The sequence below is a fragment of the Carassius auratus genome, chromosome 20 (assembly GCF_003368295.1).
Source record: "Carassius auratus strain Wakin chromosome 20, ASM336829v1, whole genome shotgun sequence".
Taxonomy (NCBI): domain Eukaryota; kingdom Metazoa; phylum Chordata; class Actinopteri; order Cypriniformes; family Cyprinidae; genus Carassius; species Carassius auratus.
The window spans coordinates 27592393-27611098 of NC_039262.1; the positions used below are offsets into that span (position 1 = coordinate 27592393).

The 18706-nt window shown below is 40.9% G+C and overlaps 1 protein-coding gene across 2 annotated transcripts in view; it reads left to right on the forward strand.

The window, feature by feature from the left end:
* Positions 1-623: 623 nt before the first annotated feature.
* Positions 624-18706, forward strand: part of LOC113037697 (A-kinase anchor protein 7 isoforms alpha and beta-like) — a 33682-nt gene continuing 15599 nt past the window's right edge. For both annotated transcript variants that reach the window (XR_003274661.1, XM_026195025.1), the window contains exon 1: positions 624-888. Coding sequence is in view for 1 of the 2 variants with exons in the window: in XM_026195025.1 (XP_026050810.1) it covers positions 831-888 (58 nt within the window). In the remaining variant the exon portion in view is untranslated. The remainder of the gene's footprint in view (positions 889-18706) is intronic.

The following is an 18706-nucleotide window of genomic DNA, read 5'->3' on the forward strand; positions in this document are numbered from 1 at the left end:
GTTTGATTTCTCTAATCATAAGCAAATAATACAGATTCTGTCAGCTGCATTATGGAAATTAAGTTCAAGTTTTTCTGTTTCTCTCTGTTTGTCTATGAAGAAATAACCTGGAATTACATTAGCTGAGCTCTTCTTTTAATTGTGTGTGTGTGTGTGTGTGTGTTATATAAGGACACAACTCTGTATAATGAGATGGGTATGACACAGGTATTACAAGGAGAGGGTGACTTATGAGGACATAACCCATGTCACTATTTTTCAAAACACTTATAAATCATACAGAATGAGTTTTTTTGAGAAAGTAAAAATGCACAAAGTTTCCTGTGAGGGTTAGGGTTAGGTGTAGGGTTGGTGAAGGGCCATAGAATATACAGTTTCTACAGAATAAAAACCATTACACCTATGGGATGAACACACTTTACACAAAAACAAACCTGTGTGTGTGAGTGTGTGAGTGTGTGTGTGTGTGTGTGTGTGTGTGTGTGTGTGCGGGCTAGTGATTGTGTGTGTATGTGTGTGTGTGTGTACGTGACAGACAGACAGTACAGCGGGTGGATGCTTCTTCTTCATGTGGAGGACACAGATTGGAGGCGCGTAATCTTCCCACAGGACACACTTCCTGCTGAGGTTATCGGCCTCGACAGACGCTTCCACCCCTACTGTACTCTCTCTTCTCTCGCCCGTCCTTCTGTTTGCTCTAGACATACTGTGTGCTGTGTGACGTGTGTGTGTCTTCGCAGGGCATTAAGAAGCTGCATCTGACGCTGTTCTCTGAGTTCGAGGGCCGTGTGTTTGGAGACGAATGCGTGTGTAGAGTAGACCTGTGCTCCATGCTGAAGAAAAAGAGTGCAGATGGATACTACCAGCGAGAGAAGAGCGTCAGCTTCAGTGAGTAAACCTTCAGCATGCTCTCACAGACAGTTTGCACTATGAAGAAGATCAGTAATGTGTGAACCAGTGCTTCTGGACTGAGTGGACCGCCTTTGAAAGAGGAGAAGAACACTTCTCATATACAGTATTCACTTGTGTTGTTTAGATCGCTCTGTCTGCTCTTCTCCTCACATCAGTTCTCATGTTTGCTCTGGATCCTGAAGTAAAGTCAGTTCAGAAGCACTGCTGTGGAGCACATCTAGGTTTTTGCTTTGTAATTTGGGCTCAGGTTTTATGAGACACTACAGGCAAAACCATTGTTTCTCTGTTGTTGTTGTTTTGTAAGATGTTTTTCTATTTTGCATCCATAAGGTGTTTTTTGGGCTAGGGCAAATAAAACATTCAAAATACACATTTAGGTGTTTATTTTATTGCACTTTATCCTGCAAAGCTCCTGAGAAACTCTGCTCAAGTGCACCGAGGGCAACAGAGGATGTTCCACCAAATGTTGATTTCATTAAATAACATTTATTGATGACATTATTTTTGACAGCATCCTCATTTTACAACATTTTTACACAAGTGCCTGAAACTTTTAACAGTACTGTAGTTTAGCAGGAAGGTTTCTTGAAGCGTCTTGGAGACTCAGTTCTTCTGGATTGAGTCTGTCTCAGTTTGTGGAGTGGTGTATCACACAATCATGATGCCACACCCTGTTTTTATAACATCAAATAATTTAACTAAAAGTGAACTTCTCAGCAAAGTGAAAACTTGAACGTGCATTAGCGTGATACCTGAAATGACAAAAACCATCTTTGGAAAACTGTATTTGAAGTGTCATATCATTTTTAGTTTGGATCAATGTTTACATGGAGAGGGTGATCAGATTGTATCAGTAATATCATTGTGTTGCCACTAGATGCTGGTATAGCCCTATGTAACAATCCCTAGTAGCATTGCACATAATTTACACATAAATTAATTTGATTCTGGATTTGGATATATGTTTCGATGTGATATGGCTACTTTTTGCATTTACATTTTTTTGTTCAATTATTTTGTTGTTGTTGCTTGACACAATGATTTGAAGTGTCAGTTCTTGCATTATTATTTCAGTCAACCCTATAAAACCCTTTGTTACTCCAAACAACATATAAAAGCCTTATCGGTGCAATAAAAGTAATCAATGCAGCTACTTAAACCTTTGTTACTCATAAATGTGTGAACTTCCCCTTTAAATAACACAACGCTCTGTCCTCTAAGTGAGTGATGTTGTTCTCATTAAAGGGTTAGTTCACCCAAGTAGCAAAATTATGTCATTAATTACTCACCCTCATGTCGTTCCAAACCCGTCAGACCTCCGTTCATCTTCTGAACACAGTTTAAGATATTTTAGATTTAGTCCGAGATCTCAGTGCCTCCATTGAAGCTGTGTGTACGGTCTACTGTCCATGTCCAGAAAGGTAAGAAAAACATCATCAAAGTAGTCCATGTGACATCAGAGGGTCAGTTAGAATATTTTGAAGCATCGAAAATACATTTTGGTCCAAAAATTGCAAAAACTATGACTTTATTCAGCATTGTCTTCTCTTCCGTGTCTGCTGTGAGAGAGTTCAAAACAAAGCAGTTTGTGATATCCGGTTCGCGAACGAATCACTCGATGTAACCGGATCTTTTTGAACCAGTTCACCAAATCGAACTGAATCGTTTGAAACGGGTTGTGTCTCCAATATGCATTAATCCACAAATGACTTAAGCTGTTAACTTTTTTAATGTGGCTGACACTCCCTGTTCACGTTCATGAGTCAAGAACCGTTTCTGTCTAGACGTGTCCGATCCGAGAACAAGGGGATGATGATTCAGCTGCGCATGTGTGATTCAGCGTGAAGCAGACTGACACACAGAGCGTCTGAACCAAACTGATTCTTTTGGTGATTCTGTGCTAATTATTATTGTGCTTATTGTGATGCCCAGTGGCTTTTTTCTGCCTTGTGTGTGTTTGTGTTTTGATTGCTTGCAGGTGGAAGTTGATTGTGGTGTAATTGGAGGCACCGGATTCTGGATGTTTTCTCCCTATAAAGACTGCTTCCTGTTGGTGGCAGGGGAGACTGGATTTGGTGGCAGACTGGCAGTCCAAGTACTTTGTCTTAATGTTGGTTAATGGCATGATTGTAAAAGAAATGGAGAGGTTTTGGCAATGAATGTATTTCATCTTCTCCTTATTTGTTGTGATCCTTTGTGTTCGCAACAAATGGGGGCTCATCCGGGATGTTTGGTTTTGATTTGGAATTGTATTTTTTTTTTTTTTTTTTTTTTGTTATTGGCCTGGCAGCAGGATTGGTAAGTTTGTTTTGGATTGTTTAAATTGTTAGGAGAGATGAGTAAATTTTTTAGGCTTATATGTTTTTTTCAACTGCTCACAGCTGTAGCTTATTTAGTGGGAACCCTTGAGTTTTGGCTTCACTGTTAGGATTTAGCGGCATGTCCTTTTTGGGCATGTTGAATTTTTTTGGTTTTAGTTTATTATTTTTGAGCAGATCGGTGGTTAGAGCTAAGTCTCGGGAGCACGCCGAGGTTTAAGGGAATCGCCAATTTAATTGGTTGTTCTTCTCGACTTGCGGTATCAGGTGCATAAAAACCCGCCACTGTATGCTTGAAGATTAGGGTCTACTTAGTTTACTTTTTAGGGAGGGTGTGAAGTTGAATCTCTAGGGTATCCTTTAGTGATGATTTTGCAGTTAGTGAGTATGTAGTAGATTTTAAGTGTATGTTTTTATGGAATTGTGAAGGTATATTTTTTTTAAGTATGACATCGATTGAAGTTAGTGATTTTTTTGGAAATCCGTCTGAGCAGGTTCTTAATTTATTAACGAAAGATCAATTGATTGAAGTCTCAGCACATTACGATGTTAACCTTTCTACGAATGATAAAAAGTTAAAAATGGAGATAGAGAAACGAAAATTGGAACAGGAGACCGTATTTGCACAGCAGGATTTGGAAAGAAGGAAATTAGATTTGGAACAACAGCGGCTTAACCTCATGAAAGAAGGTAGGATGCAAATGTTTGGTGACAGTGTTGTGGAAGAAAGTGACCTGTTTTCTGCTAAGTTTAATGTGGCAGCAAATTTGCGATTGATGCCTTCATTTAATGAGGATGATGTGGATTCGTTTTTCGTGTTATTTGACCGGGTTGCTGATAAATAAAAATGGCCTGAAACTGAGCGCACCTTTAATGTTGCAATGTGTTTTGACAGGTAAGGCGCAAAGAGTTTATTCTGCATTGAGCGGGGCCGAGAGTCAGAATTATAAGAAGGTTAAGTTAAAGATACTGTTCTTAAGGCATATGAAATGATTCCAGAGGCATATCGCCAGAAGTTTCGTGGGCTTAACCCTTTCGAGTCGATTAACGCATATATGCGTTTTGAGTCATTTTCTCCTGATAACCCCGAAAAGAACTTAAATTACACTTTCAGTTTTAATCGTACAATACAGAGCAATACATCAATCGAATTTGTAAAGGGTCTACTTTTTTTTGGATACAGACATAATTACAACAAAACTTTGTGCACTTATACAATAAAGATAACAAACAAGGTGTGCTGTCTGCAGCCTTTGTCTGCGCTGATCTTCTTTGACAATCACATCATTAAAATGAACTGTAACTCCTTGAAAACTCAACGAAGAGACATGAAAGCTAATATCTATAGAAAGCTTGACATGTCTATTTTTAAACTAAACAAGTGCCGCAGAAAACAGATATTCTGTGATAAAGTAATCCATATGAAAACAACACGATGTCTATTTTTCATGTCTCCCTTCATTATATCTAATGTGACCACGCCCCCGCGCTGAACACGCTATTCAGATTCAAACAGAAGCACGCGGCTTGAATACGCCCACACAGAAGAAAAAGCAGCCAGACTGTTCAAGTTTTTTTATTTTACTGTTTGCTTCGCGATGAGAGGAATAAGACATAAATCACCCCAAAAAGATGTGATGTGGTTGAGGATTTGAGAAATGGATTTCCTCAGAAAAAAAAGAATGAAGCACTTTATTCAAAAGAGATCATAAACATGAGTAAGTCTCTTTTTATTTATTTATATACTTGTACTAGTTTTCACACAACGTGTAAACATTTTACTAGTAAGACTTTTTCCAAAGACTTTTTCCAAACTATAATTCCTGACTAAATGTATAATCAAGTGAAACATTATGAAGTTTCAATAACAATATACAATACTATACCATTCAAAAGCTTGATGTAAATAATATAAATGTAACAAATAGATAACTGTAACAAATTTAAAAACAATGCTTTTCTTTCAATTGATTCCCCCTAAAAACCCAGAAAAATATTCTAAGCTCTTTTCAACATTAATAATAATGATAATAATAATAACAATAAATGTTTTTTGTAGAAAATAAGATTGTTAAAAGGATTTCTGAAGGATTGTGTGACTGGAGTAATGATGCCAAACAATTTGTTTGAAAGTCAGCTTTGATTGTTTATAATAAAGTGTTTGACTGCTCCCCCAAGTTGATATTAAATTATGTTGTGGGATAATTAAATATATACTTAATAAACTACAAACATAAAATTATATACTTTTATTTTGTTCTCACATTCTTTCTTGTAACTCCTCACTCACAGTGGCACAGCTGACTGAAAGGCTCACTATGCAGCTCATTATGCGGCCCTTTGTCTTCTCAGGTGTAAATCACAATGATATTCATGGTAGTTGACGCCTACTCACATATGACTTTTACCAACAAAAAGTGTTAGAAAATTTAAATCAATATATTGTTTTCTGTAAATTAGTAAACAAGATGATTTTCACATAATTTAGAAAGAAAAATTCTAGGCTACATGCTCCAGTTCTCAAAAATCCCAGGAACCATTGTTCTTTATGTGTTTTATGGCCTTTTCAAGTGTTTTAACATTTTTAGTTTTTCACTTACCACTCATAATATTTTTTTTCTCAAAAACACAATCATGTACATACATGCATTTCACATATTATTATAGCCCAGTTTTTGCTGATTACAGTGAGATTAGACTTTACCCATTTAGATATTTATAAGAACCTGAAAAAAACACAAATGTCAGGGCATGACAAAACTTCTCCAGGCCCAAAAATACCCTTAGACTCCAGAGGGTTAAAAAACGTTTTACTCAAACACACGTCGAATTCGTGCCTGAATTAGAGTTATGTTTCACACGTTGGTGTACTGCTTCGGCTGTTGAATCATTCAAGGATTTGATCAATTTATTAGTTTTAGAACAGTTTAAGAATATGCTTCCTAGTCAAACGGCTATGTATATTGCAGAGCGTAAGGTGTTAACCGCAGCTGAGGCAGCAGTTTTGGCTGATGAATATGAGTTAATCCATAAATCCTGTTTTGATGCTGGCCGGTTGGAAAATGAACACGCAGGTAAAAATGTTGTAACGTCGATTCAATCTCCAAATATGTAAATTATTCCACGTTATGTAAATACAAAATTTGCTGGTAAACCTGAATTGTCGCTAATTTGTAATTATTGCCTTGGTCATGGTCACTGGAAAAAAGATTGCCCGATACTTAAGGCAAAAGATTGCAATCGTTATAGCTTGTCCAATCCATTGGCGGCCGCTGTTTCCATGAAAGGTGGTTTAGAGCTCGCAGGTGTGCCCCATGTTGAAAAGACCATCAGTGCAAATTCTGGATTTTCACCTTTTGTTTCTGAGGGCTACGTGTCACTTCCGCAGGGGGAGAAAGTTCCGGTGAAAATTTTGCGAGATACTGGTGCCTCTGCTTAGTTTATTTTGGAATCGGTATTGCCTTTTTCAAATGAAACCTTTACGGGTGGTTCATTGTTGATTTGCGGAATAGGTCTGACTAAAATGTCTGTACCTTTACACAAGGTTTGTCTGTATTCTCATTTAATTCAAGGTGAAGTCGAATTGGGTGTGAGACCAGCTCTTCCAGAGGAAGGAATATCTGTCATTCTGGGGAATAATCTGGCAGGAGAGCGGGTTTGGAGTGACGTGCCATCACCTTTGATTGTTACATCTAAACCTGTTTCTACTGGGGATATAGATGAGAGTATGCAGAGTTTATCTGATGTTTTTTCAGCATGTGTGGTTACGCGTGCCGCTAGTCGAACAGCTGCAACCAGAAAGAGTGCAAACCGTCTGTGGTGGATGGAGGCATCATGTGGCCACAGACTCTTCTTTCTGTGTCTCCGGGTGAGTTGATTAAGGAGCAAAAGGCGGATTTACCTTAAATGCGTTATTTTCACAGGTAATGTCTGACGAAAATGCTGCACAGGGTTATTTTGTTCGTGATGGGATTCTGATAAGGAAATGGACACCTCAAGCTAAAGCTTTCCTGAAGGAGTCAATTGTACAAGTAGTGGTTCCAACGCAATTTCGTTTGATGGTGTTAAAACTTGCTCATGATGACTTTTCGGGACATCTTGGAGTGAAAAAGACTTACGATCATGTTACGCGCATTTTTTTTTTTTTTTTGGCCTCACTTAAAACGTGATGTATCTAAATATTTTCGAACATGTCATACTTGTCAGGTGTGAGGTAAGCCTAACCAGAATCCAAGGCCGGCTCCTTTGCTACCGATTCCTGCAGTGTCTGAACCATTCAACCATCATTTAACCATCCTTTGCTACCGATTCCTGCAGTGTCTGAACCATTCAACCATCATTTAACCATCCTTTGCTACCGATTCCTGCAGTGTCTGAACCATTTAACCATCTAATTGTAGACTTTATCGGACCATTGCCTCGTTCTAAATCTGGCAGTGAATATTTGTTGACCATTATGTGTCATGTTACTCGGTATCCTGCTGCATTTGCGTTACGATCAATCATGACAAAGTCTGTGATAAAAGGATTGACCCAATTCATTTCGGTTTTTGGGATACCTAAAATTATACAGTCAGGTCAGGGCTCTAATTTTACCTTTGACACGTTTGAGGAGGTATTGCGTCAACTAAAGATTAAGCATAATATATCCTCTGCATATCATCCTCAAAGTCAGGGTGCCTTAGAACGCTTTCATCAGTTTTTGAAGTCTTTGTTACGTACTTATTGTACGGAATTAGATCGAGAGTAAGTTTAGTACCGTTCGTGGGCCACTGACTGTTGTGCGAGAGGGCTGGGTACATACTGAACCACCAAAAAAGTTAACGGAATATGTAGATGGTTTTAAAAGACGACTTTTTGAGGCTGTTAAATTGGCGAAGGTAAATCTGTAACGGGCACAATTAAAAATTAAACGACTGTATGATTGCAGAACGGAATACCGTTTTTTTGTGTCGGCGATCAGGTGCTGGCCTTGTTACCTGTTGTTTCATCACCATTTAAAGCCAAGTTTGCTGGTCCATATACAGTACTGCGACGGGAATCTGACGAAAACTATGTCATTAGCACACCAGAAAGAAGGTTTAAAACCCAGTTATGTCATGTGAATGTACTTAAACTGTATTATGTGCGGGAGGAACAGACATCGCCTCATAGAACAGAATCAATTGTCTTATCTGTAGATTATGGGTTAAACAATGAGTTGCCTTTAATAGATTATGAGGAAGCTATAGAGCCTGAAGACAGTGTGATGTGTCCTCGTTTAAGTAATTCAGAAACCTTGAAAAATTTGCCAACATTTTTAGATCATCTTGCTGTGGAAAAAAGTGTGGAAGTTAATTCAGGAATATTCATCTCTGTTTACCGATGTTCCTTCTCAGACGCATATAGTGCAACATGATATTGATGTGGGTGATTCCCCTCCAATACGTCAGCGATTTTATAGAGCACCTTGGGAAAAAATAAAACATCCGGAGTCAGAGGTTAAGTATCTGCTTGATAATAATCTAGCTGTTCCATCACTGTCAAGTTGGTCATCTCCTTGATTGTTGGTAAAGAAAAAGGATGGGACATCTATTCTGTACAGATTATAGAAAATTAAATGCAATCACTAAACCAGATTATTTTCCGCTACCACGTATAGAAGATTGCATGGATCAGTTGGGCACAGTGAAATATCTTAGCAAGTTTGACTTGTTAAAAGGATATTGGCAAGTCCCATTGACCGAGCGTGCTCGTGAAATCAACGCTTTTAGAGAAGTGACGTGACATTCAGCTAAGTATGGTGACCCATACTCAGAATTTGTGCTCTGCATTTAACCCATCCAAAGTGCACGCACACAGAGCAGTGAACACACACACACACACACACACACAGTGAACACACACCCAGAGCAGTGGGCAGCCATTTGTGCTGCAGCGCCCAGGGAGCAGTTGGGGGTTCGATGCCTTGCTCAAGGGCACCTAAGTCGTGGTATTGAAGGTGGAGAGAGAAGTGTACATGCACTCCCCCCACCCACAATTCCTGCCGGCCCGGGACTTGAACTCACAACCTTTCAATTGGGAGTCCGACTCTCTAACCATTAGGCCACGACTTCCCCTTTTATAACTCCAGATGGTGTATTTTCATACAACGTTATGAGTTTCGGATTGCGAAACCCACCTGCCACATTTCAACGGTTAATGAATTTTGTGGTAGCTGGGCTTGGGGGTTGTTCTGTTTACTTGGACAATTTAGTCGTGTATAGCGATTCATGGGAAGAACATCTATTTCGAATTCAGTCTTTGTTTGATCGCTTGAAAGAGGCTCATCTCACAGTGAACCTAGCAAAGTGCTCGGGCTAGAGAGACTTATTTGGGCAAGGTCGTTGTTCATGGCGTTGTTCGACCGGTGACTGCAAAAATTGAGGCAATTTTGAAGTATCCTCCACCATGTACAAAGTGGGAATTGATGCATTTCTTAGGTTTGGTGGGGTACTATAGGAGTTTTTGCAGGAATTTCTCAGAAATTGTTGCCCCATTGACTGATTTATTGAAAGCATCACGTACCTTTTTTTGGAGTTTAATCTGTCAAAACGCTTTTGAGAATGTCAAAGCGCTGTTTAGTAATGCTCCAGTGCTTGCTGCTCCTCAGTGGGATAGACCGTTCAAAATGCATGTAGATGCTAGTAAGGTAGGGGCGGGAGCTGTCCTTTTAACGGATGATGACTGGGGAGTTGAGCGTCCGGTATGTTTTTTTTTTCGAGAAAATTCTTGTCATATCAGCTGAATTATTCAATTATTGAAAAGGAGGCGTTGGCATTGGTTTGGGCGCTTCAGCATTTTGATGTGTACGTGGGAGGGGGTGGTATGACCGTTGTGATTTATTGTGACCATAACCCCCTTACGTTTTTGACGACCCTTCAGAATCCTAGCCAAAGGTTGATGCGCTGGTCACTGTTCCTGCAACCTTATAATCTGGAGATCCGTCATATAAAGGGAACGGAAAATGTGTTGGCGGACGCATTTTCCCGTGCACCGGTGTCTTAAGATTTAATGTGATAATATATTGTTGTGTTTGTCATTGGTGTTGTTCTTCCTAGGTCCCCGCTGTGGTGGTGTTGCAGTTTAGGAGATGTTTTCGGATATGGCATTGAACTGACATTCATGTTTCATCACGCAAGGTGATTATGGGGGTAAACTTTGAACTTAATTCTTAAAGTTTATTTTATGGGGGAGGGTGTGATGCCCAGCGGCTTTTTTCTGCCTTGTGTGTGTTTGTGTTTTGATTGCTTGCAGGTGGAAGTTGACTGTGGTGTAATTGGAGGCACCGGTTTCTGGGTGTTTGCTCCCTATAAAGACTGCTGCCTGTTGGTGGCTGGGGAGACGGGATTTGGTGGAAGACTGGCAGTCCTAGCACTTTGTCTTAATGTTGGTTAATGGCATGATTGTAAAATAAATGGAGAGGTTTTGGCAACGAATGTATTTCGTCTTCTCATTTTTTTTTTATCCTTTGTGTTCACAATTGTTATGAGCATATGTAAACCGAAGGCTTGAATCAAGGGCAATCATTGCAAATGACGCCATTACGTTGAGCGCAAAAGAACCGGTGAACTGTTTTCTTCAACTGGTTTATTGAATCGAACTGTCCGAAAGAAAGTTAGGTTACTGACATATCCCCGGTTCTCTGATAACCCAGCTGCATCCAGATTTAGCCTCTCACATGCCAGGCCCAGAGAGCTAGTTTCTGAGGGGAAGGGTGAAATATTTCCCCCTGTGCTTGTGAGAGGAGATCCCTGCGCGCTGGTAATGGCCATGGCTGGTCGTAGAGCAGTTGTGCAATCTCCGCCACCCAAAGTCTCCCTGGCCAGTATGGCGCAATCAGAATCATTACATGTTTTCAGTCCCAAACCCTTAATAGTGTCGGCTCGATCAGGCTCAAATGGAGGGAAAGCATAAAGTAACAAGTCTGGCCAATCGTAGGCTAGAGCATCGACCCCCAACGGTGCATCGTTTCCTCAATAGTACAGGACCCAGAGGACATCCTGTCCTGAGAAAAGAAGGGGCTCTCCAATGACAGAGATCGCTCTTACTCTGCAGCTGGAGGCCTGTGGACAATCCATTGGTTCCTCTCTGGGTTGTGCAGAGAGGCATGGGTCCGACTTCCCAGTTACTGCAACATGAAGCCTTCGCTCTCGGGTTTTGACCGAGAATGTTGCACAGTGGGGACAGCCCTCGGGGTCGGTCAATGCTGTCTGAGCGTGTTTAGCACCCATTAGGTAATGCCGAGACCGTGTGAATCCACATTCCGCATGCACATGGATGAGGAGGACGACCCTTTCCTCCGGGGCTCTTTTGCTGTGGCCATGAAGCCTGCACTCTCTTCGTACGGTAAGCCCACCACAACATGATAGCTAGTACGGAGCTGTGCTGCGACAGAGAGCTCTTTTCCTACTTTTTTTGGTATGTGCTGAGGTGTGGTCCAATAGTGAGATACCAAACTAATGTTAGAAAGAGAACTACTGGTGATCCGAAAACTGATGCAACTGGTTCTTGACTCGTGAACAAGTCAGTCTATTTTTCCTTACCTGGCTCGGCTCTGTGTTCATCTTCAGTTCTCTCTTCACAGCAGTTCAGTCAGTGTACTGTTTGAGTAATTGAATTACTCCGGGATATTGGTTTGTCAAAGTTAACAGCTTAAATCATTTGTGGATTAATGAGTATTGGAGACGAGAACCGTTTAAAACAATTCAGTTCGATTTGGTGAACTGGTTCAAGAAGATCCGGTTACATCGAATGATTCGTTCGCGAACCGGATATCACAAACTGCTTTGTTTTGAACTCTCTCTCACAACAGACACGGAAGAGAAGACAATGCTGAATAAAGTCATAGTTTTTGATATTTTTGGACCAAAATGTATTTTCGATGCTTCAATAAATTCTAACTGACCCTCTGACGTCACATGGACTACTTTGATGATGTTTTTCTTACCTTTCTGGACATGGACAGTATACCGTACACACAGCTTCAATGGAGGGACTGAGAGCTCTCGGACTAAATCTAAAATATCTTAAACTGTGTTCAGAAGATAAACTGAGGTCTGATGGATTTGGAATGACATGAGGGTGAGTTATTAATTACATAATTATGCTATTTGAGTGAACTAACCCTTTAAGTGCTGTTAGAAGTGATTTAACTGATTCAGCATTTCGACACCTCGGTATGATCCATTAATCTTGATAAAGTGGTTTTAATAATTAGTTTTTTGATCTCATGAAGTAGCAAATTTTAAAATACCAATATTTTTTAATTGGCTGTTAAAGTTTATATGGGAATATTACATGACACACTGATAATTAACAGTGCTTTGGCGCAAAAAAAAAAAATGCAAAAGGGCCTTGTCTTGCCCTTTGCTTGATCTTCTGCTGCTGGTTGATGTCTAGTACTACCTGCTTCTTCATGAGGCCAAGTTATTGTCTTTTAAGTTTTTTTTTATTGTAGTTTTGAATACAAATTAGGTCATCTGTATGATTCAAGTAGATCCGATGAGTTGAAAACTCTTGCTACTTCATACTACAATATAAAATAATGATGAATTTTGACAAAAAAAGGAGATTTTAAAATGCTGTACTTGTGATTTCATAATGTCTAAAAAAAAATCCATTAGCAAATGTGAAAATAACAAGATTACAATGTGGAAATGGTAAATGAGACAATGACTGATCCTCTGCTGCCAGCTAGTGGTCATAATGAGAATCATGGCATTGAAATTAATAGTAATGTTTTTCTACCAGGTCAAATCTTAGCAGAAATCTTCAACTTAGCATGGCCAATATTCCATAAATTATCTCTATGTAAAAATGAAAAAGAAAAAAAGAGGTGTTCTTTTAAGAAAAATTAGCAAAAATATGAATAACTCTGGGGCAAATAAATAATATGTTATGTTACACACTCCCTCTTAGCCTAAAATTAAGTTTTGATATATTTACGGTAGGAAATTTACAAAATATATTCATGGAACGTGATCTTTACTCAATATCCTAATGATTTTTGGCATTTAAAAAAAACTTGATAATTTTGACCCATGTCTATTGCTATTGTTTCTGTGTTACAGGCACACATCTGAGCTTTTTTGTTCTCTTCAGTTGATCCTGTTAGGAAGGGTTTGTGTGATGTCACACATGATGACACTAGAGGTCAGTGTGGACTCATCTCAAACCCTCTGTGCTAGTTTATTACACTATTCTGTATTCTATTCTGACTCTGGATAAAAACACCAGTTGTGTTTGATTGTGAAGTAATGTGTGCTTTGCTTTGTTATGCTGACTGTTGAGGTTTTGAGCAGTAATGGACTAATAATGTGTACAGTTTTGTATCTTTGGGTAAGCATAAGAGGCAAATCATTAAACCAAACTTAGTACGTACAGTCTCTTTCATTCCAAAAGTAAGCCTTTCTGGAGAGGCATGGATGCATTCAACCTGCAGATACAAATGCATAAATAATGCTTTGTTTTAAACATTGAACGTTAAATACTGATGTTTTTCTAAAAACATTTAAAAAAAACATATAATTGAAATGATTCAAGATTCAAACAGCTGATTCATTCAGAACAAAGCGTTTGACTCTGGTAATGAGTGAGTCACTGAATCAGAAAGCTGATTCATTTCAGGAGCGAACAGCGCCTGGTGCTCAGTTAAACAGTGCTGTCATCTTTGTTTGGAACGATTTTCTTTGGCAAAAATTGAGCAACCACAGACAATATTGTGTCTAAAATGTAGGTCACTTAACACTAACTTTATTAAACTTGTATAAAATGATTACAACATTTGTTACAATGCTGATATCAGAAAAGAAAGAAAAAGCAGCACTCTGTGTATGATATAGATTCACTTTAAATGACCATACTATCAGTTAATATGCATGTTTATATAGCACATCCAACTGCTTTTATGAACATTTCATATAAATAGTCATGTTTGAAAGTGCTAAACTGAATATCTAAATATCAGCTTTGTTGTTGAATATGAAAATAAAGGTAGTTTGGTTTGATTACAGAGGTGTCTGAGTTAATCATCATAATTCAATCTAAAGACACAGGGATGTAGGAAATCTGGGATAAACAAGACTGCTGTTACTCAGCATTATCAGGATACTGTCAAAGCTTTCTGTTTAAATTTCACTTTGTTGTGTGTTTTTGTCCTTTTTAGTAGTATTAGTATCTTTATTTTATTATTAGTATATTTATTTTATTTTTTTATTTCATTTTCGGTTATTTTAGTACCAAGTTAAGCCATATAAAATTAGAACTGTTGCTGTGGCAACTAGCTGTAGTTTTAGCAGGAGCTCTTTTATATTTGATTTGAGTTAGCATTTATTTTGCTTCGGGTACCAAATATTTTTATGGTTTTAGGTTGTGTGTGTGTGTGTGTGTGTGTGTGTGTTAATGAAGTATAAATGTCCATGGCTTGGCCCACTTCAGCTGCTAGTGTCATACAGTTTTATTTGCTGTGCCCCGTACAGCCACACCTGGGGTCTCAGATCATTTACCCTCTTGTTTATTTGAGTCAAACATCTTTAGTGCTGGAGGGGTGATGGGTAAATCTCCCTGATGTTCTCTTCTTGGTAAGCATCTTGTTTTGCAGTAACAGCACACGCCAGTTTCTGTTTCTAAAAAAGTGAGGTCATAATTTCAATGCTTACATCCACATTAACGACCCCATCTGAGATGTGCTTATAGACCAGGTTCATGTTTGTGTGGGCGGAGCCTATCTGCTGACAGAAAATGACCGCTTTATAGTGGAAAACTATGGAAGCCATGGATTAAAAGGACATTTTTAGTTTATATTTATAATTCTGACTGTTCATATCTCACAACTGGAGGAAAACCAGCTGGTTTAACAAAAATAAATAAATTGTTTAAAATTAAACCGAAACCATTAGCATACAGTCTCTTCCTTGGTCTTATTACATTAATCTGGCTCACACTTTGGTTTGAGGACCAATTCTCACTTTTAACTATGAGTTAGCAGGATATACTTGTTAAGTGTATGTATGGGTGGGTTAAGAGATCTAAAATAAGCTCATGGAGAATATGACATTAATATCTGCTTTGTAGGGTTGCAAAAAGGTGAAAAATTTCCAGTAAATTTCTGAAATATTCAAGAAATTTTTGAAACTTTCCAGGATTTTTATTTTTATTTTTTATATATATTCCAGGGAAAGTTTCCGGAAATGATCCAGCCCTTTGCAACCCTATTTGTAAGTACTAATATACAGCCAGTGCAGTAATTATACACATGATAGTTCATAGTGAGAATTAGACCTTAAAATAAAGTGTAATCTTAACCTGTGACTGTCAGCGCTCTGAATGCTCTGAATGTTCATTTTCAAAGAAGTAAAAACCCATTAAGAAGTATTTATTCAAAAGAAACACTTTCTGAATCTGAAATAAAATTGGTGACTTAAATATCAACAAAATAAAAGCTATCCAGACTATAATAACCCTGGAGAAGGAGCAGAACTCAAGAGGAGGAGTCTTAACGAGTGTTTAATGACGTGGTGTTGCTGCAGCGGTCTCTTAGTGGGGACTTCAGAAAGTTTGAACTGTGGGCTCTCTAAGTAAGATCTGTGGCATTACTCATAGTGTGAGTCAGCAGCGTGTCACATATCTCATAGACACGTCTCACATTGTGAAGTATGTGTTTCTGCATCTAAACAGATGGATATCTCCAGACAGAATCAGTCTTCTAATGACTTATTGACTGTGAACGATCAGCTGAGACAAGGAAGAAGTTCCTTTTCAGGAACTCGAGCTGCGTCGAAGCGCTTGGGGAACGTCCCTGATGAGACCGACTCTGAATATCGTGTGCAATCTGTCCAACGGAAGGGCGTGACGTCACGGAGCTGGGTGACGTAGCGACCAGGAAGCTATAAAAGCATGTGCCGTGCAGCTGGCTTCAGCTTCGCGTCTGTCATCAAGCACTCTGTGTGTGCATGTCAAAAGTCTGTCCCGTTGGTCCTATTTATTGTTGTCTGTCCCTTAGCCATTAAAAGACCGCTGATCTCTCCCTCTGCGCCACTAAACAGACCGCTCGTGCAATTGGGCGGTCTATGGCAGCCTTAGTGGCCGCGGAGAGGCATTTGTGGCTGACCCTGTCAGAGATAAAAGAAAGAGACAGAGTCTGCATCGGGCCTGTTTGGCGACAAAGTCAACACTGTCGTCGACAGGTTCCAGGAGGCACGCAAACAGGCGGCGGTGTTCCAGAATTTCCTCCCTTGTCGCTCTCATGGTGCATCTGGGCGGGAGATGACCACGCCACATACCGGCTCCTCATACCGGGAAGCGCAAAAACAGAGTGTCGCCACTCGTGTTCCCCCACGATGGGACCAAGGGCCTCAGCGACGCTCTGAGTCGGGGACTTCCAAAGCTAAAAAGCCTGATTTATGAACAGTTATCGAGGCCCGGAAGTCGTCGACGAAAAGATCCTGACCCCAGGGTCCAGAGGGTAGCCCCTACTGGGGTAGAGCGCGGTCCACCTCATTATACGGTGCCCGCCTCACCTCAGTGCCCTCAGGAGGTCGGTCTACTCCCAGTTATTTCCGCCCGTGAGCGCAGCGGAGCTGGGAAGCTCGCCGCCCCTTCTGGGGCCTCTTACACCAGAGGTCAGTCTCGAGAGACTGATTACCTTAGTAGATTATTTAGCAGCGTAGAAACTACGGCCAAATGTATCTCATTGGGTCATGCGCACAATAGAAAAAGGCTATTGCATTCAGTTCGGTCATCCACCACCGAAGTTCAACGGGGTTACACCGACTGTGGTCGGCCCCCGGCAGGCTCTGGTTATGGAACAAGAAGTGAGTACCCTATTAAGGAAGGAGGCCATCGAGGTGGTCCCTCCTTTAGACAGGGAATCCGGATTTTACAGCCGGTATTTCATAGTTCCAAAGAAGGATGGGGGGTTGCGTCCGATCTTAGACTTACGTCACCTGAACCGCTCAGTTATGCCACTGAAGTTCAAAATGCTCACTGTCAAGCATGTTGTAGCTCAAATCAGATCCGAAGACTGGTTTGTCACAAAAGATCTCAAATACGCATATTTCCACATATCCATCCTTCCACAACACAGGAAGTTTCTGAGGTTCGCTTTCGGGGGCAAAGCTTATCAATATTGAGTACTTCCCTTCGGCCTTGCACTCTCACCCCGCTCGTTCACGAAATGTGTAGATGCGGCTCTGGTATCCCTCCGTATGCAGGGCATCCGCATTCTAAATTATATTGACGATTGGTTGATCCTAGCTCAATCAGAGCAGATGGTAGTTCGACATCGATATGTCATTCTCGCACACATGGGGGAGCTGGGTTTGAGACTAAATGCCAAGAAGAGTGTACTTTCTCCAGTTCAGAGAACCACCTATCTAGGCGTAGTGTGGGATTTGACCATGATGCAGTCACGTCTGTCTCCTGCTCGGATCGAGTCGATCCTCACATCAGTCGAGAGAGTCAAAGAAGGCCAGTCACTCACTGTCAAACAATTCCAGAGATTGTTAGGGCTGATGGCAGCTGTGTCCAACGTGATACCTTTTGGCCTGCTGCACATGAGACCCCTACAGTGGTGGCTCAAGTCCAAGGGCTTTTCCCCGAGGGGAAATCCACTTAGAGTTATCAAGGTCACGCAGCGATGCCTTCGTGCCTTAGACATGTGGAAGAAACCTTGGTTCTTGAATCAGGGCACGGTGCTGGGAGCTCCTTGTCGCCGTGTGATGCTAGCGACAGACACGTCCCTCACCGGTTGGGGTGCGGTCATGAGTGGCCACCCTGCCTGTGGGCTGTGGAGTGGTCGCCATCTGACATGGCACATCAATTGCCTAGAGATGCTAGCAGTCTACCGAGCATTGAAATATTTCCTCCCAGACCTGAGAGGTCACCATGTGTTGGTGCGCACCGACAACACAGCGGTAGTCTCTTATATCAATCACCAGGGGGGTCTGCGTTCACGCCCCTTGTACAAGCTGGCACACCAGATCCTTCTCTGGTCCCAGGGCAAACTCCTCTCGATCAGAGCAGTGTATATTCCTGGGAGATTGAATGTGGGAGCAGACATACTGTCGAGGCAGGGGCCGAGGCCCGGGGAATGGAAGCTTCACCCCGAGGTGGTGAAGCAGATATGGAGAGTGTTTGGCTCAGCCCATGTGGACCTCTTTGCGACTCAGGAGACATCGCAATGTCCCCTCTGGTTCTCTCTAGTTCATCCAGCTCCTCTGGGACTGGACGCTATGGTTCAGACCTGGCCGAGGCTTCGTCTGTACGCGTTTCCCCCTATCGCTCTGCTACCGGTAGTTCTGGCGAGAGTACGCCGGGACGAGGTCCGTCTGTTGTTAGTAGCCCCGTTCTGGCCGGGCTGAATATGGTTCTCAGATCTAGTCTCGCTCCTCGACGGCTCTCCATGGGAGATACCGATCAGGGACAGACCTACTCTCACAGGCGCAGGGCACGATAAT